Raw genomic sequence first — 27,935 nt, forward strand, 5'->3', positions numbered from 1 at the left:
ATACATCATCTCATCTCATCTCATTATCTCTAGCCGCTTTATCCTGTTCTACAGGGTCGCAGGCAAGCTGGAGCCTATCCCAGCTGACTACGGGTGAAAGGCGGGGTACACCCTGGACAAGTCGCCAGGTCATCACAGGGCTGACACATAGACAACCATTCACACTCACATTCACACCTACGGTCAATTTAGAGCCACCAGTTAACCTAACCTACATGTCTTTGGACTGTGGGGGAAACCGGAGCACCCGGAGGAAACCCACGCGGACACGGGGAGAACATGCAAACTCCGCACAGAAAGGCCCTCGCCGGCCACGGGGCTTGAACCCGGACCTTCTTGCTGTGAGGCAACAGCGCTAACCACTACACCACCGTGCCGCCCATTATGCATCATGTAAATAAATAAATGTCACAAAAATGGTATTGCGGGACGGAACACTTGTTATACATGGGACGGAACAGCATATAAAAACCAGGAAGGAAAATATAAGAAAATACGTGACACTAGATTAAAATACATGACGGTACTGTTCCGTCCCGTACCGGGTTATAGGAGATGCAGAGAGGCTCCGGTAATTACGGATTCTCTTTGGTGACTGGCATAGGACTATGTTCTTCACGGCTGTGCCCCTCACAAAATCATACTATACCAGTCACTTCAGAGAATCCATAATATCAACCGGAGCCTCTCAGTGCACTGTATATTTAATTACTATCAACAACAATGTGAAATAACTTTTTAAAAATTGATTTTTATTGTTATTGACAGCATTGAGAGTCTCTCAGTCAAAAGCAGTCTGGACCACCACGAACCTGAGAGTTTAAAAGGCTAACAATGATGTCATGTCCATCTTATGACCTCACAGGTGTCAATCACACACTATTTAAATAAATCAGTAGAACCGATGGCAGCCTTGTTTGAGATTCACACACAAGTCCAGTCACCTACAGTTACTCAGGTTAGAGAGCACAGCTTCCTCTGGAGACAGAAATTCTGATCTTATACACTTAGCACTAGCTACTGTGCCATTGCATGCATTAATATTTATTTAGACTTGCCTTATGTTGTGAAATGCAATACAGCTACACTGACATGGTTAATAAAGTCCTGCATTATTGAACAGGTGTATGGTTTGGTCTGATGCTGTGTGGAACTCACTGGGATGAGGCACGACTCTGCGTCTCACAGTAAGCGTCACTTGGCCGTTGCGTGCCGCTGCATGCATGAGGTCAATGACATAACTGTGTGGTCGACCCGCCACTGGCATCCTGTCTACAGACACCAGCTCGTCACCCGGGCGCAGACGCCCATCCCGCTCCGCCGGGCTGTTCTCGATAATCGCTCCAATTACGATCTGTGACAGTTAATCAGAGGTGAACATATATTAATATAAAGGCAACAGGGCTTTACTACTATTTATTACTATGAAGCAAACACAGTGAGGTAACAGGAAGAAGCAGAGGTTTGTTTGTAGACCCCAGACGGTCCCTTATTGCTAATATGTTTGTGGGCTTTATCTGGAGTGCTAGTCACAGCTAGATTAAAAAGTGCAACTGAGTGGGCAGTTCTACCCACGATAACAAGCAATTATTATGCAGGAAGAAATGCTGAAGATGACAAGCTAAGCTCTGTCCTGCCAAGAGACAGCAAAGAAAAGCAATTCAGCTTCCAACAATCGCCTGTTGTTCTGGTATATCTCAGCCTGCTCGTTAAAGCTCAGATTTGCAACTTCTATTTGATTTCCTCTCTCTCTCTCTCTCTCTCTCTCTCTCTCTCATTTCCTGAGCTGGAATGAGGAAAACGGATTGCTGGGATCTCCTCGGTCGCCCCATACGAGCCTTGTCACGGGCCTCCGGACTCACAGCCTGCACCGCCTCGTCTCCTCCGAGGATGCGGAAGCCGAAGCCCGTCTTCTCTCTCAGCAGGTGAACTTCTACCTCTTGGTACTCCACACCTGAAAAAACAGAGGAGCTACGTTCATAAATAGCTAAACAGGATTACTCTGAGAGCACAATATCCCCCGCTGGCAACTATGCCAGAACTCTGGTAAAATGTGACTGAATTGAACAAAATTGAAATATGTGTATTACCGACATATAACAAAGAATCCTGCCAAGTTTTGTGAAATTCCGCCAAAAATTGTGAGAGGAGTTGATTTCAGAAGGCGAGTACCCTTCCTGGGACAGACGGATGGATGGACAGACTTCGCCAAGAGATAATCCCCCTTCGGGCCTTTTGGCCAGTGGAGGAGGATAAAAATTGTGAGGGAAGTTGATTACAGAAAGCAAGCACACCTTGATGAAATTGCCAAAGTACAAGCTTGTTAATAATCAAGGGCATAACTCTGGTAAAATTTGCCCAAATTAAACGAAATTTCAATCTGTGTATAACTGTCATATAACAAAGCCTTCTGCCAAGTTTGGTGAAATTCCTCCACAAACTGTAAGAGGAGTTGATTCCAGAAGAACGTACACCCTCATGAAATTGTCAAAGTACAAGTTATTTAATCAAGGGTCAAAACTCTGGTAAAAATTTCACAAACGAAATTAAATTGCGATATGTGTCATATAACAAGGCCTTTTGCCAAGCTTCGAGAAATTCATCCAAAAATTGTGAGAGGAGTTGATGTCAGAAGGCGAGCACACCTTCATGAAATTGTGAAAGTACAAGGTTGTTAATCAAGGGCCGCAACTCTGGTAAAATGTGACCGAATTGAACAAAATAACAACAATATCCGTACTCGTGACATATAACAAAGAATCCTGCCAAGTTTCGTGAAATTCCTCCAAAAATTGTGAGAGAGTTGATTTCAGAAGGTGAGCACCCCTCCCAGGACGGACGGACATTGCCACGACATAATCCCCCTTTGGGCCTTTTGGCCAGCGGGGGATAAAAAAAAAAAAAAATAAAAAACAAAATGAAGGCATCGGACAAACCAAATTGCATGTCAAGCACATCTCAGTGTGTTGATCCTAAGCTCATGATATTGTGATTTGCATCTTCTCTCCAAGCATTTTCTCTGGGTTCTATGGTTTCATCCCATCTCCCAAAAAACATGGCTGTCATTGGACTGGCTATGCTAACTACAACACACCCCTAGGTGCTCCTGAGTGTGTGTATGATGCCCTGCAATGGACTGGTGTCCCATCCCGGGTGTATTTGCACCTCACACTCTGTGTTCCTGGCACAGGTTCCAGATCTACCGCAATCCTAACCGGAATAAAGCAGTTTCTGATGATGCATGAATGAAAGGTTTAATATAATTCTGACTATCACTGAGTTACGGTATTACTATGTTTTGCTGACAGTTTGTCATGTTCTTGCAGTAATACTGACACAATATATGCTGTGCCACATGTATTTGGTCTGAATTATATACACTCACCAGTCACTTTATGAGGTACACCCATCCACCTGCTGTTTGATGCAGTACTCTAATCAGCCGATCCCTTGACAGCAGCATGATGCATAAAATCATTCAGATACAAATCAAGTGCTCTGTGTTCCTGGCACAGGTTCCAGATCTACCGCAATCCTAACCGGAATAAAGCAGTTTCTGATGATGCATGAATGAAAGGTTTAATATAATTAATGTTCACAATGTTCAAACATCAGAATGGGAAAAAACTGTGATCTCAAAGTGCGACTTTCTCTGTGGCATGGGTGTTGGTTTGAGCCAGATGGACTGGTTTGAGTATTTCAGAAGCTGCTGATCTCCTGGGGTTTTCACACACAACAGTCTCGAGAGTTTACACAGAATGATGCAAAAAACAAAAAACATTGAGTGAGGGAGCGACAGTTCTGTGGGTGGAAATAAACGCCTTGTTGATCAGAGAGGTCAGAGGAAAATAGCCAGATTGGTTCGAGCTGCCAGGAAGGATCTAGTAACTCATAGCAACTCTTTACAACCGTGGTGAGCAGAAAAGCATCTCAGCATGCAACAGCAGCCTATTTCGCTGCCTTGAGATTTGACTCAGATGTCCTCATTTGATAGCTATACTATATAGCTATATGAATTACATATATAGCTATACATATATAGCTATATGAATTACAGTCAATGCCTAAAACATTCTTCCAGCTGGATATGTTTTGGTATGGTGTACAAACAGTCACATGACCCTGTATTGGTCATGTGGTGTCCTGTCATTGTCTGACAGTGTGTTATTTACTTTTTTTGCTCTTTTAGTGTGTTTTGGAGCAAATTATGGCAAGAAAGAGATATACTGCAGGAGAAGTGAGGGACATAATATTTAGGGAGACAGAACATAGAATTGGGAAGTAGTGATGAAGATGAAAGTGGAAATAAGAGCAGTGGAAGTGATTATCAGGGCAGTGGTGCTGATGGATCATCTAGTGATGACAATGAGGACCGCATACCTGATTTCGTCATCAGAGGTAGGAGGCAAGTTGTAGCTAGAGGCCTTGGTAGAGGCAGAGTTAGAACTAGAGGTGGTGGAAGAGTAATGCCTAGAGGGAGAGGGCCACGCAGGTGAAGTGGTAGGGTGCATGTATGTGGTGGTGCACGTGGTCGAGGACATGGTACGGGAGGAGATAGTGAGACTGAGAATGATGCTGCTGTTGTAATGTTCACATTACAATTAATTATGGGTGGCAGCCAAGGGGTTAAAGCAGGGGATCCGGCCCGCAAGATGATTCATAATTACTCACACACACATACAAAAATTAAATTAGAAAAAATGAGACCGCAATTAATAAAATAGGTGAGTGGTTGTCTTTCTGGGCCAAGGTCAGGGTCCTGAACCCCCACGAGCAGAGCGTGGTCATGCACGGTCACGTCACGTCATTTAGTAGGCATAGACAGACTGTTTAACGATTTCACCAAAATGCACCATGGTGAGTCTGAAGAAGAGAAAGGTAGATGCGGACTGTCACGCTCTTCAGGAAAAATGGACAAACGATTATTTTTTTCGTAGAAGTAAAAAGCAAGCCAGTTTGCTTAGTTTGTGGGGAAGCATTTGCAGAGATGAAAAAGGCTAACCTGGAGCGTCATTACAGCACCAAACACGCCAAGCTGGACGAGCTGAAAGGACAAGTGCATGTGGATAAAATTAATGCTCTTTGGCAGAGTTTGGGTGCCCAACAAGCAACATTCACAAGACCTCAAGGTAACCAAGAAAACGTTACACAGGCTAGTTTTGTGGTAAGTGAGCTAATCGCTAAGAAACTGAAACCACATTCAGAAAGGGAGTTTGTGAAGGAGTGCCTTGTTGCTGCCGCGGAACTGCTCGCACCGGACAAAGTGAAACTTTTCCAAAGTGTCAGTTTGTCTCGAAGAACCGTCTCCGATCAGATTACTGACATGGCACAAGACATTGAGAAAACACTGAAGGATACCGCGAGGGATTTTCAGTTTTTCTCTTTAGCCTGAGATGAGACAACAGACATCACAAATACTGCCCAACTCGCCATTTTTGTGCATGGGATTACAGCTGAGTTTGATACGCGGGAGGAAATGCTGTCTTTGCAAGCCGTGCATGGCACTACCAAAGGTGAGGATTTGTTTGAGCTGCAAAGCAACGATGAGCTCAAAGCTAGGTACAACAACCTTCCTCTGATTGAGTTCTACAAACTGTATGTGTGTCCTGAGGATTTTCCCACTCTGAGGAGACATGCACTGAAGTTTGCATCACTGTTTGGGACAACCTACTGCTGTGAGCAGTTCTTCTCAAAACTGACCCTTGCAAAGAATCGGTTCTGCTCAAGACTGACTGACCCAAACCTGGAAAACCAGTTGCAAGTAGCATTGTCATCTGTACCAGCTGACATTAGATGCCTCGCCAAAGAGAAGCAGTTCCAGCCTTCACATTAGGTCGGCCAGATATAATAATAATTGGTAAAATATTATTATATTGTAGCATCTTCATTACATAAAATGCTCAAAGTGCTTTACATCAGTACATATAAAATCAATAAGAATACAAGACTAAAACTAGAGCATTAAAACAATAAGAGGTGGATAAAATTTAAAAAGAAAATGGGAAGATTAAAAAGGGATAAAACAGAAAGTTGCACCAATAAAGTTGCTTTTTTTATTTGAATAGCATGAAAGAAAGCTAAAATAAATGGGCTGCATCTTACAATTTTCAGCAGAGGTTATGGGTTAAAAAAATTTAGTTTGGCCCCCACAGGATGTTATAAAACTTGAAATGGCCCTTGATAGGAAAAAGGTTCCCCACCGCTGGGTTAAAGGAACCACCAGCCTCTTTGAAATTCTAGTAAGAAGAAGAAGAAGAAGAAACCTTTATTTGTCACATGCACACTTCAAGCACAGTGAAATTCATCCTCTGCATTTAACACATCTGAAGCAGTGAACACACGCACACACACTCAGAGCAGTGGGCAGCCACACCAGAGCGCCTGGGGAGCAGTCAGGGGTTCGGTACCTTGCTCAAGGGCACCTCAGCCCAAGGTCGCCCCACGTTAACCTAACTGCATCTCTTTGGATTGTGGGGGAAACCGGAGCACCCAGAGGAAACCCACGCAGATAGGGGGAGAACATGCAAACTCCACACAGAAAGGCCCTCGCCAGCGGCTGGATTTGAACCCGGAACCTTCTTGCTGTGAGGCGACCGTGCTAACCACTACACCACCATGCCCACCACTACACCACCGTGCCGCCCACAAGATGTATGATGTCGACAAGGTGCCCTTAGAGTCCCCTCTGCTCTTTAACATCTACAAGTACTGTGTGGTGAGAGTAGCCTGCAGCGAAATACTGAAAATGTTCCCCGAGACTGGCTTTAGACTGGAGTACTGCATTCCAAATGAAGTATCACCATGAGAACTACGTCACAAAGTACCATCATCGGGTCGCAGTCAAATCACTGAACTACTCTACGCTGATGACCAGGTTATTTTTGCAAACTTAGCAGAGGAACTTCAGAGCATTCTTTCAATCTGTGACAACACTTTCAAACGATTTGGGATGCAACTATCCCATGACAAGACCGAGACAATGGCATTCAATATAGGTGAAGAACTGATGCAACGGGAGAGTCTCATAACTCTTGGAGAAAACAGGATAAAGAATGTCAGAAGTTTCAAGTATCTTGGGTATACCATCACAAACTCTGAACACACCTCATTCTCCGTCCACGCAAGAATCGGGGCAGCATTCCAAAAATGGAATGAGTTAAAGGATGTGTTGACCGACAAGTGCATATGGCTGGTGACTAGAGTTAAATTTCTGACAACATGTGTACGATCACGCCTGCTCTATAGTGTCCAAGCGTGGGAACTGTCAGAGTATGAGCTCAGCAAAGTGGAAGTAATATGGCATGACTTTCTTAGAAAAATGGTCCGTGGAGGTTTTGAGAGCAAGAATGCTCTGAGTTGGGTTGATTGTAGAAAGGATAAGGATCCGAACACACAAGTGGACGGTGATATTAACTGGAGCTTTAAGACAGCCAACAGAGATCTTGCATGTGACGTCACAGCCAATCCAGATTGTGACAGACGCCATCTTGTAGGTCAAACGCCATATTCCGCCTTCTACTTCTAGTTCTACTTCTGCTTTTACTTCTACCTTTTCTTCTGGAAAACCCTACTATATACAATTCTACTACAACGGCTGCGGCTACAAGCTCTCCCTACCTGTGCACGGTTTTTATGTTTTTTGTGTGTATTTTTGCGTGTTGTTCATCTGTACCGGACTTCAATATCCACTACAACCGTATGGACTTACTGGACATTGGTTTCCAGCAGAAAATGACGGTTTGTAGCGATTTCCATCGCATGCACAACATTCCGGACAAGAAAAAAAAAAAAAAAAATTCCGGACGAGACCAGATTGCGAGACCAGCGGGGTCTCCGTGGATTGTTATCGGAAGCAAAGCGAAGGAGGCAGCGCCGGGAGCCGAAGCAAAAGCGAGGCTACAGGCAGAGCCGGCCTGTTGACTAAGCTCAGAAAACAGCTACTCAAACCTCCACTGCCAAGCCTCTACCTCTCCAACGCCAGATCCATGTAAACAACACGGACGATTTGGAATTACCTTATTCTATAATCGGCTGGTCAGTGCTATACTCAATACTTAAGTAACTTACCCATCCAGTGAGGATCATTTTCTTGTTTACAAGATGCCACATCTGAGTCGCTGACAAATCCTGAATTTCTGTAAAGATAACTGTCCAGAGATTTATAAGCACGCAGTGCTTCACCACTGAACAGCGAGGGAAAGTTGATGAGGTAATCATACACGTCCGGGTATTCCGCTGGCAGTTCAAAATCCGGTCGTGAAAACTCCATCCGGTAAGCCATAAGGGTCACAAATCTGTAGATCGTTTATTTTAGACATATATCTAGTTATCTGTTCATTAGAAAAATGAGCCGTGTAGTCCGTCGGTTGAAATTGATCCATTCTGTACACGAGTGCAGCAGTATTCAGTGGTGTTGTTGCCCGACAAGATGGCGGTTGTGTACTTTCCGGTCACATGACTGCAAGATCTCTATAAACAGATATATACGGGATATAACCTGAACACTCTCAATTCGTGACTTTTGCTATCTGCAACATCTCAAATATATAGGTCACGTATGCTGGCTGGAAAACGGCGAACCCCAGAAGCAGGTGCTGCTAGACATGAGAAATTCAAGAAGGATGTGTGTGGCAGTGGGGGCGTGGCCAAGCAGCAGTCTGTGAATGGAGGGCTGGGTCGGGAAAGGTAAGTGGCTAAGTCCTTCTACCTGCTGTCAATTATTGTGTGTGTTTGTTACAGGGATGGAGCATAAAAGGAGAGAGAGCAGAGAAAAGGGGCTCTCTCCCCGACTACAACCCATGTGTGAGTGAGTGAGTGAGTGAGTGAGTGAAAGAAAGAAAGCTGAAAAGCTCAATAAAGTGTGTGTGTAACCATCAAGACTCGCCTGCCATGCTTTTGTGCTCCACCCACATCAGGAACTGTTATAGTGGTGCTGAAACCCGGGAGAACAGAAGGAAGCCACCTCCAGATGGTCCCCTGCCAGCTCGATGGCTCATTCCAGCGACACCGGGCGGTGATACTGGACCCATTCCACCGTTCCTTCCGGAAGTCGAGAAATAAACTGTTTCAGTGCCACCAGATCGATGATCTCATCAGCGTTGCGGTCTTCCGCCCTCAGCCACCGCCGGCAGGCGTCCCAGAGTTGCTGGCCGAATGCAAACGGCCGGCCGACCTCCTCCAATGCCAGCGTCCGGAAGTGCTGGAGATGTTGCTCCAGGGAGCGGCTGAGCCGCTGCAGGATGGCTTTCCTCAGGTCAGCATAGACCAGTCAGCTGTCAGCAGGGAGCTGCTGTGCTACGCCTCACCAGTCAGGAGCGGGAGGAGGCACGCTGCATGCTGCTCCAGCGGCCACCCCCACGCCTCAGCTGCTTGCTCGAAGAGAACGAGGAACGCTTCTGGATCGTCCTGCGGTCACATCTTCATGAGGGTGGCGGCAGTGGTGGCCAATGCCCCTGCTGACGCAAACAGGTGCTGGAACGCCTGGCGATCTTCCTGCTGGGCCAGCATCAAGGCTTCGAAGCGTTGCTCCTGTTCCTTTCGGAGGGTGATCAGCGCTTGATGCTGGTTCTGCTGGGCGGTAGCGAGGGCAAGGATGAGCTCTTCGAATGGGGAGGACTCCATGGGGTGGTTCCCTTCTGTTCTCCCGGGTTTCAGCACCACTGTAACAGTTCCTGATGTGGGTGGAGCACAAAAGCACGGCAGGCGAGAGTTGATGGTTACACACACACTTTATTGAGCTTTTCAGCTTGCTTTCTTTCTTTCTTTCTCTCACTCACACATGGGTTGTGGTCGGGGAGAGAGCCCCTTTTCTCTGCTGTCTCTCCTTTTATGCTCCATCCCTGTAACAAACACGCACAATAATTGACAGCAGGTGGAATGACTTGGCCACTTACCTTCCCCGACCCCGCCCTCCATTCACAGACTGCTGCTTAGCCACGCCCCCGCTGCCACAATATGGAATAGAGTAGAAAGGCTGCTGAGCATCGACGCGCAGCAGGCTAGAAGGACCATGGTAGATAGAGTGAAGTTTATGCAACTGCTGGATCGTGTATTCAGTCAGGAGCGCCCCAAGGCTGTGTGTGAGCCAAGAGTGAAACCATGATGATGATGATGATGAGAAGAAGACCACACTGGGTTCCGCTCCCGCCAGCCAAGAACAGGAATCTTAGAATCAAGAACAAGTTCCTATTAAAGTGGCCAGTGAGTGTATATATTTATATTTACTGAAAAATTCAATACATTTAATAACTTGCCATTTCACTTCAACTCAATGTCTCCTAATACCACATCAATATCTTATTTTGCGGAGATATTTGCCACAATAGCTCATTATTTTTGAGTTACTACTCTCATTATTTCTACATATTCTTTAATATTTAACACCCCACAATCTATCAGTAAGACTGCTTTATTGAAAAATTAGATTATAATTCTTATTCTTCATGCTGCCTCTTATACAGCAAATAAGCCAAAGGTCGTTTTATTTACTGAAATTTATTTGACACATATATGTCTAATGATTGACAAGTCATTAAATGCGTTTAATCCAGACAAAACCCAAAGCCAGTCAGGGGAAAAAAAAAAAACAAAACCATCCCAGCAGTATGAATCATTCATTTGAAAATCATTCATAATTCATTTTGCTTCATTTTGTGTACATACAGTATGTAGGTCACCTGACACAGCACACACAGTGGTGCTGAAGCTTATGATGTAGTACTGAGCAGTCATGCTGTTACATATGTAGATAAATACAGCCCTGAGATCCACTGGGAATATAACGTACACAGATGTATAAGCTATTGAATCTGGTACAACCGGGTGTACGCGCTATAACAAGGAAAAACAAATTGCTGCATAATGGACTTGCCTGTTGAGTCAGTCAGTGTTCGTGGTGGGCCAGGCTCTGGAAGAAAAATAACATGGAGATCGTAATCAGAGAGGCTTTATAACGCTAAATGGTGCTTGTGTGTGGATGAATAGTGTAGATTGGTATTCATTCACGTGTGATTACAGTCAAATGTGTGGGTGAGTGAGTGTGTGTGTGGTTACATAATGTCAGAATGATTACTTCACAGCAAGAAGAATGTGCGCTGTAATGACCTCGGGGTATCATAGCCAAATCCTGGACTGACTGAAGGCCAGGTCTGTCAGTGAGTTTAAAGTGCATATCCTGGACCAAATTCGTTTTTTTTTATATGAAAGTATGTCCCTTTACACACTCATCCAGAAGGGTAATTTTGCACAAGGCCATCTGTCTACAGCAGAAAAAAAATAAAATAACAAAACGCGTCTGGAAAAATCCCAAGGGAGTCTGGAGCCAGATTCGCGATGTCACCTGCGGAAGCGCCAGCAGGCTGCGCGAGCTTGCACGGTTTCAGTGCACAGTCTGTGTAGACTAGACCCCGAAGCCGCCGCCAGGCGCCGCTAAAACCGCCATTTAGAATTTGAGCCGCCACCAGCCAGTAATTTTGTAAGCCAATTTGAGCCGCTATCTAAGAAAATTTGGCTGAGCCACTAAGAATTGTGTACATCAAATAATGGGTTTATCCACATCATGAGCTACAAGAAAAGTGACACAAACATGATCAACTGTACACACTAGTAGTAACACAATAGAGACGTATAGGCATACACTGTAGAGATTTAGAACTGATATCACAGCACAGAGAGCCACCACAAGCTTGCCGTTGTGACTACCTGTCTGGCTTCCCGCCCCTCACACCGTTACCACGATACACTGGGGAACCCGGGAACCCACCCAGAGCATCAATCGACTCCGATATCGACGAGATGGCTGCATTCTTTGCCGCTGCTGAGGGAAAGTGTAAAGGTATTTTTTTTTTGTTTGTTTGTTTGTTTCACATACTTCGAGATTGATAAAAAAAAAGTACTCCACCACTCTACTTTCATCATAGTAAGATAGCTGCCAGTCCTTCACTGGTCATTGCTAGTGAGAGTAGATAGCTAGATGCCTTCCTCGAACAATCCAGATTAGCTTATTATTAGCATTGAACTACAATCTTGCTAGATTTATATTTACAATGAAGTAAGAGACCAGGGGACCTGTGGTAATTTGCTATTTATTCCCCCCATTTGTTTGATCCGTTCGCCCGGATATATGCCACACAATGACGTCCAGTATCAGCCATTTGTAGCCATACACATTTTGGTGGCTGCAGCAGCCATTAAGGTTTTGGCTGAGTCAGCTAGCCAGCCAATAATTTCATCAGCCAGCCATTATCCTGAAAACAAACGGCTTCGGGGTCTAGTGTAGACCAAGTTTAGCAGCTAGCGATTTTGCATTGAAATATGGAATTGTCACCTGAGTGCAATGTGGGAAACGATGAGTGCTAATCCCATCAAGATTGGTGTTGCTACACCCTCCTACGATACATCTGTTAACCATTTTAATAATTACGTGATAACGTTGAAGAAATTTGCAGAAAACCACCAGGTCGTTTTCTCATAAACAAACCAGCGCTGACGTAGGATTCAGAAGGAGGCGTCCCGCACGCGACGTCATGAAAATCAATGTTTCCCGGGAAATCCCAATGCCAAGTTTTTTCAGAGGCGGACCAATTCGCCTCAAATGGCTTGATTTCAACTGAATTTTTCTGGTATTGCGCAAGGTAAAAAAATTGCACAAAATGCAAAATGCGACAGATATTTGACCAAAGTTTAATATAAAATAGGAGAATTACATTGATCTTCCTCCTGAATTTACCCGTGATATGCACTTTAAAGTAATGCTACAACAATCAAGGCTTTTAATAAAACAACTAGTGCTGTTTCATCACTGGACATACTTTTTGTTTTTTTCTGCATCCCTGCATTTCTCTATGGGTGCGAGGAATGGCACGGCATACTTTTTTCCCCCCGTCAATCACAGTAACACTAGCCAGTGGTGGGTGCCTTTGAGCTGATGTATGCAGAAGAGGGTTGACAGCACTTTCTGCCAAGTGTGTTATAGTGTTGTAGTCGAGTCACTAAACCTCAAGTCCGAGTCATTAAAGAAAATTTCAAGTCCGTTTGACGGTGTCTGTTGCTGCCTTTACGTGAAAGCGTCTCTGCTACTGTGTTGGACTAACGTTACTGCTCGACCGCCCCATTTTAATTAACAGGCTACAGATAAAAAGCTTGTTCATCGCTCAGCAAGCCCCGCCCACTATCAACAGGGCAAATAACATGCGAGAGGGTTAACACCAGCTAGTTCATCGCTCAGCAAGCAAGCCCCGCTATCAACAGAGCAATGAACATAGCGTGTCACTTCCTTCTCTGGGTGTGGTCTCGCCAAATGACGATTGAAGTTTGAGGTTGTCCCCGTCGTCTCCTCGATAGTTCTTCTACATATATAGTGCATTTTTTCCCACTGCACGAGAAGTCTGTATAAGCAAAGCAGACAATCCTAGGGGCTTCTCTCCAGGCATTTTAGCCCCATTAACGTTAGTTTGTTCCTGAACATGGTGTATGAAAAGGTGAATGTGGGTTCTCTTGCACAAAATTAGTGTAAAAATGAATGTAGATATCAATATCTTATGCCAAATTATTATGGCATGTTACAAAAAATAAAGAATAAAATCCGAGTCCTCGTCTCCAATTTACGAGTCCGAATGCAGTTAATGCACGAGTCCGAGTCATCAGTGCTCAAGTCGGACTCGAGTACTACAAGCATGGTGTGTTACTGTGGCTTCATGTGTCTCAGAGGAAGCATGTAATAGCCTTCACCCTCCTCTGTTGGTAACTGTCATATGACAGGGGAGAGCTAGGTGACAGGTGGGAACTGGTCAAAGTTAAATTAGGGAGAAAATACTTCAGATTTATACAAGTGTACTGCCTATATAAGCTCTATGCTCAGATATACAGTACTTTGCAAAAGTCTTAGGGCCCGTTTACACGAGGACGCTGTCGGGTAAAAACGACTAAATATTTTATCGGAAGTGCTTTTCGTCTACACGGGGACGGCGTTTCCGAGGCTGAAAAACGGAAAAAATTGAAAACGCCTTCCAGAGTGGATAAGTTAAAAACAGCCCCCGTTGCATATCTGTCTAAACTACCCAATACGCGAAACTCTGCTCGGATCTGCTCACGTCGGGTACGCGTTTACGTCATACATATGTCATATACTGTACATGCCAGCCCGGGAAGTAAGAAAGTAAGTAAAAAAGTAAGAGCATGTCTGATTACATCGATCCAACGGACCTTCAAGCTGCTCTGGCAGCTTTAATAAACGTCCAGGAGTCCTTCGAACACCTATACCGAATCTGCACATATACCGTTAATGAACAGAGGCGGGTATAGTATGCTCTTACTTTTTTACTTACTTTCTTACTTACCATAGCCAGAGTAGTCAAAGCTTTCGCGGCGCAGATGTGCAGATCAGACAAGACGGAAGACGTTGCGCATGCGTGCAGACATAGCGGAGGTCTTTCACAGCACCGCCTAGCCGCCTGGCATGCACATCCAATTGAATTCCACACATTTATGCGTCACCGTATAGACGCAGATTTCCTCCTTGAAAACGGTCGTGTAGACGCGGAAAAAAGTGAGAACGAAAACGGACTTTTGCGTTTTTGTTTCAGACCGTCCCCGTGTAAAGTGGGCCTTAGACCCCCTATATATTTTTTTTCATACAAACTTTCTATTTGATGATTTCTACATTATCGAGTCAGTACAAAAACATTTTAGAGTCCAAACGTTCATTTTCCAGCACAAAATTAAATGTTACAGGAAAAAAAAAGTTTGTATCTGAGCAGCGTATTACATAAGAGAGCACTTTTCAGATAAAAAAAGAAAACATAATGAAGGCTGCTGGGTTTTGGTGCAAAATGAAGAAGCGAGTGTGACCGTCAAAGTGTCCAGAAGAACTGTGGCTGGTTCTGGAAGATGCTCAGTAAAACCTACAGCTCATTTCCTTATCAAACTGCACTCACTGTACAAACTACTATTTTTTTTTAAAGCAAAGGGAGGACTCGTCTCACAACAAACATTGACTTTGTTTCATTTATTATGGCTTACTGTCGTACTCGTTATAGTATTTTTTAATGTCGAAACATTTAATTTCATTATTTTTAAAACATTTTTGCTCTACAGCATTTCTTTGCATGTGCTTAAGACTTTTGCACAGTAATGTCTAAGTACAGTACTGTGCACAAGTCTTAGGGTGTATTCAGACCAGGATAGTTCGATAGTTCACTTGCTTTGGTCCAAACCAAATGTTTTTTTTATTTTTTCATTTTGGTGCAGTTCGCTTTCACACTGTACATTTTAGTAAGCGGACCAAAATCTGTCAACAAAGCCACGCGCCCTGAGGTCGTTCAGCTATTGGTCAGAGACGACACGCACACAAAGCGTTAAGTTCAAAAGTAGTCACGGAGGATAGCGCTGATGAGCGCACATCATGTTGTGACAGTTCTGGCTCTTCATGCAATAGATGAATTTCTTTTTTGCGTCGCTAGTACCGCCACTTTTTGAAAGAATGTCCCTGATTTTAATGTAGATCTGACGGAATTTCTTCACTTTTAGCCGACATTGTTTTGGGGAGCGCGTGAACCCCTTCTCCTTCATTTTCTCACTGAATACAGCAAACACGTCGGCATTTTTGTGTGTTCTCTCCAAAAGCTCAGATATGTGGACATCTGCCCATATATCCACAAGGGTACGCGTTTCTTCCTCGGCCCACGTTTGCCCCCTACTCATTTTTTGTACTCTGTAGTCTAGCCTACCACTGGTCTGAATGACTGAACGACTGTTGTAAGGTTCCCTTGACAACCGAAACAGTGTTTGCGCTTTGCGGTGGAGTGTCAAGACTCTGTTTCCCATAATGCTCGACAAACGACGGAAGCTCCCGAGGTACAAAAAAGCAAAACTGTCGGATTAGGTCCGGTCTGCTTTCACACCTCCAAAAGATCCGCACCAGGGTTCCTTTGGTCCGGACCGAGTCCGACCTTGCAGCTCGGTCTCGGTCCGCTTGTTTGGTCCGGACCAGAGTTCGGTGGTTTGTATTCAGACCAACCCAAAAGGTCCGGACCAAGGGAAATTTGGTTCGTTTGGTCCGGACCAAACAACGTAGGTGTGAATACGCCCTTAGGTACCTTATTTTTTCGTACAAACTTTGTTATAGATTTCTATTTTATGACTTCTACATTATCGAGCCAGTACAAAAACATTTTAGAGTCCAAACGCTCGTTTTCCAGCACAAAATTAAATGCTACAGAAAAAAAAATGCTTGTATCTGAGTAGCACATTACATAAGAGAGCACTTTTCAGATTAAAAAAGAAAACGTAATGAAGGCTACTGGGTTTTGGTGCAAAATTCGAAAGAAAGAAAGAAAGAAAGAAAGAAAGAAAGAAAGAAAGAAAGAAAGAAAGAAAGAAAGAAAGCACAACTTTATTCATCACACACTTGTGAAATTTCCTCTCTGCATTTAACCCATCTGAAGCAGTGAACACACACACACACACGTGAGCAATGAGCACACACACATACCCACAGCAGTGGGCAGCCATGCTAACAGCGCCTGGGGAGCAGTTGGGACTTGGTGCCTCGCTCAAGGGCACCTCAGCCCAAGGCCGTCCCATATTAACCTAACTTAATTAAGAAGCGAGTGTGACAGTCAAAGTGTCCAGAAGAACTGTGGCTGGTTCTGTAAGATGCTCAGTAAAACCTACAGCTCATTTCCTTATCAAACTGCATTCATTGGACCTGAGGCGACTATTTTTTTTTTTTAAAGCAAAGGGTCGTCTCACACCAAATATTGACTTTCATTTATTATGGCTTACTGTGTACCGTTTATAGTATTTTTTTTAACGTTGAAACATTTCATTTCAGTATTTTTTTAAGCCATTTTCGGTCGACAGCATTTCTTTACATGTGCCTAAGACTTTTGCACATTACTGTCGTTATAGAATCAGACATCATAGTTACGCTCTGTAAACAGTGGATAATTGTGCCCATTATAGCTGTTTGGAGACTGTACGGGTTGAGTGCCTTTCTTTGAGAAATCCTGCCTTTTCTTTGCTGTTATTGTTTGGGTTATGGAGAAAGAGAAGATATTATAGTCATCTTCCCTTTTTGTTTGGAATAAGCAAGGTACTTAAAAAATCTCTTGCTTATTATTTTGATGTTACTCACCTAGATACTACAGTACTTCTCCAGCAGCAAGCATCTCTTCTGGTTTTTCAATGCATTTTGCATCAAAGCGACAAATCCGCTGTCTGGTTTCTTTGACTTATAATTACTATTTACAACCTTTGCTTTCCCATTCCTACACTGGTCCCAACTGTTCACATGTTTTTAGAGATGAACAAAAAAACCTCATATTTTCAAATAAAAATAAGCTTAGCTCACATCTTTCGCTGTATAATCCCTGTACTAGTAGAACTGTTCTTCTAAAGAGCACAGTAACCTGATGCAGAAGTGACTGTGTCCTGAATACACATGCACGCGCGCGCGCACACGCACACACACACACACACACACACACACAGCTCCGGCACATGATACACTGTGCAGAGGTCAGCGTTGGGTCACACTCACTGCAGAGCAGCATCTGAGTTCAGCTGTTTTAAAAGGTGAAGGTGAAGTGAGATGGAACGTTCCCCTCACACCTCCTGAGAAAGTGCTTGAGTCAAGAAGCCGTGTAACTTACGTCTGCTCTCGTATAAAGCTCGAGATTTCTCGTAGAGGTCGTAGGGGTCAGGTTTGCTGAGGTGAGCTCCGTCCGGGTCAGGGGCCGATGTGCAGTGGAGCGTCTGACCCACATGAGCAGCAGTGTGAGGGAGGCCAGGGGCTGAGAGGCCGGTCTGGGGGCTTCCCTGGGGGTCCCACTGCACGCACACACACACACAAAATAATCAGATCCAATTATGTAGTCCATGTTAAGAGTCTTGGTGCTGCAAATATGTAATCTTTTATTTTTCAGACTGTTCAGTAGAAACAAAATATTGTGATATTAAATAATCTTTTTTTTAAATTTATTAATTGGTTCGTCTATAGCAACGGGAAACTTTGTACATGTGTAGGTGGGTGTGTGGGGGATTTATCTGGCAACCCCTCAAATGGTTTGACACTCTCCCATTTTGGTCTTTTTTTCCCCTCTTATTCTTCTACTTGCAATAATTTAAGCATTGGTTATAAGGCACTTCTATATAAAAATCTAAAAAAAAAAAAAAGACACAAATACAGTCAACTAATAGCAACTGGAATCAAATATATGACAGAAAAATCACAAAAATCTGTCTCTGGCAAATGTTTAAAACCAAGCAAATTGATTTGTACAGCTGCAGTGGGTTCAGTAAGCAGAAAAGCTGAAGGTTTTGGATCATTTTTATTCAACAGACTTGCTGTTTGTTTAGCTGAAGGTGCACTGATTCTGAGTTCTGTTCAACTAGAAAAAGCAGGAAAAGCACAACGTAACATCACTCGGTGTTGGATTTCTAATTTCTGATCTCTGACTTCACAGAGAGGCATTAATGTGACATTACACGAACATGGCAGCATGCAGGGAGATTTATACCACTAATGGTAAATAAATAAGATTTTTTTTTTTACAACCCCAGTTCCAAAAAAGTTGGGACAAAGTACAAACTGTAAATAAAAACGGAATGCAATAATTTACAAATCTCAAAAACTGATATTGTATTCACAGTAGAACATAGACAACATATCAAATGTCGAAAGTGAGACATTTTGAAATTTCATGCCAAATATTGGCCCATTTGAAATTTCATGACAGCAACACATCTCAAAAAAGTTGGGACAGGGGCAATAAGAGGCTGGAAAAGTTAAAGGTACAAGAAAGGAACAGCTGGAGGACCAAATTGCAACTCATTAGGTCAACTGACAATAGGCCATTAATGTGACTGGGTATAAAAGGAGCATCTTGGAGTGGCAGCGGCTCTCAGAAGTAAAGATAGGAAGAGGATCACCAATCCCCCTAATTCTGCACCAACAAATAGTGGAGCAATATCAGAAAGGAGTTCGACAGTGTAAAATTGCAAAGAGTTTGAACATATCATCATCTACAGTGCATAATATCATCAAAAGATTCAGAGAATCTGGAAGAATCTCTGTGCCTAAGGGTCAAGGCCGGAAAACCATACTGGGTGCCCGTGATGTTCGGGCCCTTAGACAGCACTGCATCACATACAGGCATGCTTCTGTATTGGAAATCACAAAATGGGCTCAGGAATATTTCCAGAGAACATTATCTGTGAACACAATTCACCGTGCCATCCGCCGTTGCCAGCTAAAACTCTATAGTTCAAAGAAGAAGCCGTATCTAAACATGATCCAGAAGCGCAGACGTCTTCTCTGGGCCAAGGCTCATTTAAAATGGACTGTGGCAAAGTGGAAAACTGTTCTGTGGTCAGACGAATCAAAATTTGAAGTTCTTTATGGAAATCAGGGACGCCGTGTCATTCAGACTAAAGAGGAGAAGGACGACCCAAGTTGTTATCGGCGCTCAGTTCAGAAGCCTGCATCTCTGATGGTATGGGGTTGCATTAGTGCGTGTGGCATGGGCAGCTTACACATCTGGAAAGACACCATCAATGCTGAAAGGTATATCCAGGTTCTAGAGCAACATATGCTCCCATCCAGACGACGTCTCTTTCAGGGAAGACCTTGCATTTTCCAACATGACAATGCCAAACCACATACTGCATCAATTACAGCATCATGGCTGCGTAGAAGAAGGGTCCGGGTACTGAACTGGCCAGCCTGCAGTCCAGATCTTTCACCCATACAAAACATTTGGCGCATCATAAAACAGAAGATACGACAAAAAAGACCTAAGACAGTTGAGCAACTAGAATCCTACATTAGACAAGAATGGGTTAACAATCCTATCCCTAAACTTGAGCAACTTGTCTCCTCAGTCCCCAGACGTTTACAGACTGTTGTAAAGAGAAAAGGGGATGTCTCACAGTGGGAAACATGGCCTTGTCCCAACTTTTTTGAGATGTGTTGTTGTCATGAAATTTAAAATCACCTAATTTTTCTCTTTAAATGATACATTTTCTCAGTTTAAACATTTGATATGTCATCTATGTTCTATTCTGAATAAAATATGGAATTTTGAAACTTACACATCATTGCATTCCGTTTTTATTTACCATTTGTACTTTGTCCCAACTTTTTTGGAATCGAGGTTGTAGTTCTAATGAATTAAAATACAGAGTTGAGTCAAAGTTAATGAAGAACCTGACAAAGTTAATCACAAAATGGAGCATTCGCTTATTCAGCAATGTAGCTGTATAGCATAGAACATTATTATACATACAGGACACTTTTTCCATGGAATAAAAACTGTTCCCTTCTAGCAGGTTTCGTTCATTTGGTTTGACAGCATGCAATATTGTTAGCATATCGCTTATCCTACATGTATTACGTCACTCTACCCAATGGAGAATGAGCATTGAATATGGTTTACGATATCACATGGTTGTCAAGACAACATAATGTCATACGTTGGAGCTGATGCGAATATCCAATGAGAAAGTTTACTGCTGCGCATGCGCACAAGCATTCGCTGGCGGTGCCTGCAGTAAACTGTTACAGTGAACTGAAAATGCCATAAGATACGTATTACAAGCAGTTACAAGCAACATCCCCTCCTTCTTAACTTTTTGTAAAATCTATAATTGTTCCATTGAATGTGTATAATAATAATAATAATAATAATAATAATAATAATAATAACAACAAACAACAACAACAACAGCAACACTGGCTGGCTTTTTTCGTGGTATATCCGATATATTCCATTTAGCTAGCATGATATTGAACTCATCTTCGACTTATTCAGTATCATGCTAGCTGAATGGAATATATCTGAAATACCACGACAAAAAGCCAGCCAATATTATTTAAATATCTCCTTTAAGATTCAGTAACAGCACAGAATTTTCAGTTGTGGATTTTCATTTATACTGTAGTGTAAATTGTTATTCACTCCAATTTGCAGTCTCTGCATACGTGCGAATGCATCTCTTTATGGATGAAAGACGTTCAGACACCCCCCCCCCCCGATATCCAAACCCTGGAAAAAATATGAAGAACTTTACACATCTGACATGTTTGTTTGGAATGCAGCCGAAGCCTCGCCTTGATTCTTTAGTCTTTTGTCATATTCTTTCATCTTCTATCTAATAAGCTCCTGGCAGACAACAAGAAGGAGAGAAAATCAAGTTTCAGAGATAACGTTGATTTAAAAAAAAAAGTCGGTATCCATAAAAAATGTTCTTCATAAGAGATGAATGTACACGAACAGTGTAAGTGTTTTCCATGTGTTGCCCTACATTTTAATCCTTTAAAAGGTCCATCATGGTGCCTTGTGCCATGAAAGATCATGAAGGATCGTGTCTTACATACTGTTTAATAATTTAGGACTGATTTGGCAAAGACAAACATTTCATTTTCACGCAAAGATCTGTAAAGCTACGGTCACACTATAGCTCGTGATGCTGTGCGATGGGTTATCGATGAAAATGAGGCGTTTTGATGGCAATGCATGCCGATGTACAGGAGAGCTAAAAGCTGTGGTCACACAGCAGGCAAACACTTGACTGTCATGTCGTCGCGCACTCATGGAGTGCGTTGTGTGCACTCTTTCTTGGGCCACAGTCATTATGGGAAACACCTGATGCTGACTTGAGCACAATCAGCACACGCATATAAGAACACTGTTTTCACCGAGACTTTACAAAGTATCATCATTATCACTGTTACATTTGTTTCTAGCCATGTTGATGACACTGGTTAAATACTCTGCTTTATAATTCTGTTTTGGTTTCGTTTGTGTTTTGTTACTCTGATCTTGCCCCACATTTTGTTTTTGTAAATATCCACCTGCTAATAAACACTCTTCCTGCACTTACATCCGTCTACTGCTGCATACCTGACAGAATACTTGCAAAGTCTTTGTGAAAACAGCGTCCTGATATGCGTGTGCTGATTGCACTCAAATCAGCATCAGTTGTTTTCTATAATGACTGGGTCCCAAGCGTGTGCACAATGTGTTCTGAAGGATCCCCGAATGTAAATGCACTTTTTAAGTCTCGGCGAAGGTAAGGATATGTCGAGCTACTGCTCCTGCGAGCATCAGGGACATGGATTTGAGACAAATACATCAAGAGGTTCGATGAAGGTTTTTTTGAGCTTTGGGAAATATTCCCAAACTCATCTGAGAATATTCACTGCTTAGTTTGCTGATGAAAACATCGCCACCAAACTTCAATGCATGCATTGAAATTTTTCATGACGTTTTTTGGTCACTCACAAGGCGGGGGCAAAAAAAAAAAAAAAAACTCGTGAAGCTCAGAGAACATTCGCCGTGCATTGGACGATTGGTGGTGATGCGACCAATTTGCGACCAATTTTTCATCGCCAAGTATTCGCATCGCAAACCCATCGCGAGCTGTAGTGTGACCAGGGCCTAACGCACACACAAAAAAAAAGACTGGCAAGAAGACAGTCATCTACTGTATATCCCCCGCCCTATATACCAAGTTTCAAGATATTATTTGTCACATTTTTCAAGTTCTGCTGCAGGAAACCAACCCTACCTCTTTACACTGACCTCAGCAGCCCATGGCATAAGCCCACCGGACCTGTTAAACCTGTTAAATTAAAATTTCTCACATTTCTTAGTACCAAAAGGCACATATAGATTACTTAATACCCACTTTCAAGACCGTACCACTCATAGTTTTCAAGTTCTGCTCTGGAAACAAAACCTACCCCTAAGACTAAAATTTAAATTTCTCAAATTTCTTAGTATGAAAACACACATCTACATCCCCTTGTTAACATGTATACCAAGTTTCAAATCCATATCATGAATAGTTTTGGATACATGCTCCTGAAACAAACATTGCTCTTAGAAACTAAGTCAAAATCTATTTTTTATGTAAAAATTTGAAAAATACTTTTTTTCAAAAATCGAAAATAACAAAAGGCACCAGTTCACATGTTGCTTGATATGTATACAAAGTTTCATGAAGACATCTTCAGTAGTTTTAAATACGTGGCCTGGAAATGAAAACGTGACCAGACGGACAGTCGGATGGACCGCCAAACTTTGTTTGGGCGGGGGATAAAAATCCACTTGTAGAGTCATAGTTTAGTAGTAAAAACAATATCCATCCATACATTGTGTATACTGTTTATCTGTTATGAGTCGAGAGGTGGGGTACATCCTGGACAGAACACCAGTCTATCACAGGGCTGATCGACACTTTTTGTGATTTTTATTTGGATTCTAAACCAGAATTCTGCTAAGTTAAATCACAAATATGTCGCTTTTCAAACAAGACCTTTTAAATAAATCATCAATTTTGTTATTCAGTCCCTAAACCAATCATAAATCAGGTTTATGTGCTTCATCAATCCCTCTGTGCTGTAAAACACTACATACTGACATGTTTATTAACTCGGTATAAAAGAAGAGGTGTGTATCAGTAACGGTTAATGACTATTAGCGCCACAGACAAACCACAAAGGTAGAGTATAGCTATTAAAGTGTCCAGGCCAAGACCTAAATTGTGTTATGTACTTAATGATGTATTAATAGGCTGCTCTCAGATCCAAACCGGACGCTAAATGGTGCTTAAATGGCGGTGCAGTTGGAGAGGAAACCAATTATACAACAGACTTGCTAGCATTGTAAGAGAGATACATGTTTTGTGCTCGTAGTGCTTAATTAAAATGATAGAGATGCACTAGATCAATTTTTTTTTTTAGTTTTGGGTTGTTTTCAAGTCAAATTCAAATACATCATATCATGAGCCCACTGCTTGACATTTTTTTTTTCGTCAAGTATGTTTTATTATAGGCGGCACGGTGGTGTAGTGGTTAGCGCTGTCGCCTCACAGCAAGAAGGTCCGGGTTCGAGCCCCGTGGCCGGCGAGGGCCTTTCTGTGCGGAGTTTGCATGTTCTCCCCGTGTCCGCGTGGGTTTCCTCCGGGTGCTCCGGTTTCCCCCAAAGACATGCAGGTTAGGTTAACTGGTGACTCTAAATTGACCGTAGGTGTGAATGTGAGTGTGAATGGTTGTCTGTGTCTATGTGTCAGCCCTGTGATGACCTGGCGACTTGTCCAGGGTGTACCCTGCCTTTCGCCCGTAGTCAGCTGGGATAGGCTCCAGCTTGCCTGCGACCCTGTAGAACAGGATAAAGCGGCTAGAGATAATGAGATGAGATGAGATGTTTTATTATCAGTAGATTGTATATGTATACTGTTCCTACTTATTCAGGTGACATTGGGCATACCTAACCACCTGTGTTTTCTTTCTCTCCCCCCCACCCCAAATCTGTCCCTCTGAGTTACATGGAGTCAACAGGAAATCTTTTGGTGGAGAGGGTGGAGACCTCGACTGGCTATCGTAGCCTACAGGGAATTGGCCGTCAGACATTCTGTCGCATGTCCCAGACCCGGTGAAATGTAACTGAATTGTCTTGGCCAGCCCTAAGGGTCCCATCTGCATCTCATCATTGCTGAGGAGTGTGCTCCCATCACCCAATCAAGCATCCAGCCAGAGCAGGTCATGATATATTTTTTACCATATTAACATGCCATTGTGTGTTATGCCTGATGTAAAGACTCTCGTCTCTGCGAGCCTACCACACAGATTTAATACTTGTCATTTTTAGGGCATACCTAACAACATGTGTGTTCTCCCCCCCCCCATCTGTCCCTCTGAGTTACATGTTGATCCTGGGATTGAGATGCTGGCCTCTTCTGCCCCTCTGACCTGCTTGGTCCATCCTGGTGCCCTGTGTCTGGTCGGAGTTTTGTCGCCCCGCTCCTGTGGAGGACGGCCCCATGGGGACAGTTGAGGGTTATACCTGTTAAAACTGTTAATATTATAGTCAGGCTGTCTGTTGTTGCCCAAATGAGGATGGGTTCCCTTTTGAGTCTGGTTCCTCTCGAGGTTTCTTCCTCATGTCGTCTGAGGGAGTTTTTCCTTGCCACCGTCGCCACAGGCTTGCTCATTGGGGATAGATTAGGGATAAAATTAGCTCATGTTTTAAGTCGTTCAAATTCTGTAAAGCTGCTTTGCGACAATGTTTATTGTTAAAAGCGCTATACAAATAAACTTGAAACTTGAGATTGCATAATGTAGGACAGGAAAACAGTCTACATCTTCATTATGAAGAAAGAAAAAGAGAAAAAAAATACAAAGAAATACAACAAATGGTGTCCCACCTAAATAAACACAAAAGTACACTGTTAGTATTCTTGGGTTTCATGTGACGTCACATCCGCCTCATTAGTTATGCAAAACTTTAGCTGGTGGTCTACCAAAGCTCAGTTTGACAAAGCGTTTGTACGGAGAAGGTGCATTGCTTGCAGGAAAAATGCCTTACGCTTGCGCTGCTTTCGAACTGGTCAAACCGTGAAACTGATAAACGTTTCTTCAGAGTTCCCTGTGAACTAATAAAAAAGGGTGAACGAACACAGGATTTCACAAAAAGATGTCGAGAAAGGTGGCTTTTGAACCTCTCACTGAAATCGAAGGGAGCCGAGTCGAAGCATGCTCGAGTTTGCAGTGATCACTTGGTGAAAGGTTTGTATCTCCCTCTCAGCTACATCCTTAGTGTTTTCCAAGTACTTTTCTTGCTATGTGTCATTATTTTACAGTACTTTTTTTAGTCACGAAGCGTTAAAGTCCCCAGCTGTTTCTTTATTTCCTCCTCACAGAGTCCATATGCATGCAGGTCGCGACAAAATTCTTACCCAGCCATACAGTTACAACGCGCTGTGATCACTACTTCTTCTTGTTTAACTAAGATCCAGGTCTTTAAAGGGGTTTCTGATGATCTTTGTGAATGATTTAGCTGAGAGATAAGAGCCAACACAAGTGAGAATCAAGCCAACTGTTGTTTGTTTACACTTCAACTTGCAGCGCTTCGTTGTAAAGACGTGAACGAAAAGTTTAAAAAAACATACTTACACGGGCAAAAACAATATAGGATTCATTCAGCAGCGCATTGATAGCGAGATCCTTTACCCAGACACATACAAAAAAGTTGTAAGCCTCCATACTCTTCTACACTTTCATCTGTTTTGTGGTGTAGAAGGACGTCTGCAACTCCAGATAGTTCGAGATGTTGGGGAACTTGACTGAAGGGTAGTTTTCGAGATCATACGACAAATCCTTCTTTCCCAGACTGCAGGGGTCGATTCCATTGCACACAGCAATCTTCTGAATATATCTAAAGCGAGCAGTGGCTTCTAGATTACGAGCATACTCTGATAAGTTATCGCTAGGTGTTTGCGTTACGGCAGCCGTTTTGGTTTGCTAGATCACCAGCAGTTTTACTGGAAGTGAGATCGGTAAAAAAAAAAGTCACGTGACTGAAACCCAAGAATACCTTCCCTCTCTACCCCCTTCTGCTCAGAACATTATACAGTACCAGTCAAAAGTTTGGAAACACCTTCAAATTCGATGTCTTTATTTTTTTCCTACATTGTAAATTAATACTGAAGTCATCCAGACGATGCAGCAACACGTAAGGAATCATTTAGTAAACTTTAAAATGTTAATCAAACCAAAATATGTTTTAGATTCTTCAAAGTCGGCACCTTTTGCTTTGATTACAGCTTTGCACACTCTTGACATTCTCTCAATCAGCTTTATGAGGTCATCACTCAAAATGGTTTTCCAACAGTCTTGAAGGAGTTCCCAGAGGTGCTGAGTACTCGTTGGCTGCTTTGCCTTCACTCTGCGGTCCAACTCATCCCAAACTTTTTCGGATTGACTGACCTTCATTTCTTAAAGTAATGATGGACTGTTGTTTTTCTTTACTTAGTTGAGTAGTTCTTGGTATAACATGGATTAGAACAGCACTCAAATAGGGCCATTCACTGTATACCAACTCTACCTCTTCACAACACAACTGATGGTCTCAAACACATTAATACCCTGTCCACACTAGGGATTTTGTACTGATACGAAACTACTTTCATACCGCAACATCTGTCTACACTAGCAACTATACCGGTACTGTAGTGGTATAACTGTATCGGTACGAAACCCACAAATGTATGGGTTTCGTACCGGTACAGTATCGGTACTCAGTGGCGGCTGGTAGTCTTTCAAACAGGGGAGGCTGGTCGGTTACGATATTTCCAGATTTTAAAAGAAAAAACATCAATTTTGCCCATACTCTTGCCTCTGATCTGGCTGATTGTTGGCAGCGTCACAAACTGCGAAATAACAGGTTCTTTTGGCCCATTAGCCTACTGTCCAATATACATGATGGTGGTGTTGGGGGGGGGGTATATTTTAACATTTTATATTTTAAAATTGTGGCATGTTGTTTAAAAATTGATCATTATTGAAAGCAGGTCTTTGTCAGGAACCTCAGCAGTAGAGCTGGGTGCCACACATTTCATTCAATGACACTTTCCCTATATTTTACTTATTTTGACTGAGAAATGTTTTACTGACAATTTTGATAACCCTTCACTTTGAATCTAGGTCTGTAGTGTGAAATGTTTTCGGCTGTGTTTTTGTTTAAAAATGTTTTCCAAATTGTAGCTGTGTTTAATTCATATCCAGAAAAATATATATTCCAATATAATATACTCAGCATAAACATTTTAAATAGATTCTATATTTTTGGTCCATCCATGACATATTACTAAAGTAGCCTATTTACTGTTGTTGATGTGGGTCACCAGCCCACGACTGACCAAATCACGGATCCGGGTTTAATCAAGAGGCATGGCCAACAATACATTTTCCTCGTCACTGAACTTGCTGTTAGCCAATTCACTTTCTCGTACCAGGAGAGCTGAAAGGAACGAGTATTATTCCCTACCTTTTTCACCAAGTCACTTTGAGGTGTTGGTCTACCCTGCTCTTTAATTTTAATTTTTTCCTCGAAAGGAAGACTGGCAAATGGCTTTGTCAAAATTAAATCAGC

General features: G+C 42.8%; 1 protein-coding gene across 1 annotated transcript in view; it reads right to left on the reverse strand.

The window, feature by feature from the left end:
• The window catches only part of magi2b (membrane associated guanylate kinase, WW and PDZ domain containing 2b), a 485,372-nt gene that overhangs the window by 41,431 nt on the left and 416,006 nt on the right, over positions 1 to 27,935 (reverse strand). Inside the window, exons 13-16 of the mRNA XM_060928197.1 lie at positions 17,652 to 17,829; positions 10,871 to 10,906; positions 1,839 to 1,954; positions 1,159 to 1,354 (exon numbers count right to left, since the gene is read on the reverse strand). Of these exons, the coding sequence (XP_060784180.1) occupies positions 1,159 to 1,354; positions 1,839 to 1,954; positions 10,871 to 10,906; positions 17,652 to 17,829 (526 nt within the window). The remainder of the gene's footprint in view (positions 1 to 1,158; positions 1,355 to 1,838; positions 1,955 to 10,870; positions 10,907 to 17,651; positions 17,830 to 27,935) is intronic.

The sequence above is a fragment of the Neoarius graeffei genome, chromosome 8 (assembly GCF_027579695.1).
Source record: "Neoarius graeffei isolate fNeoGra1 chromosome 8, fNeoGra1.pri, whole genome shotgun sequence".
NCBI lineage: Eukaryota > Metazoa > Chordata > Actinopteri > Siluriformes > Ariidae > Neoarius > Neoarius graeffei.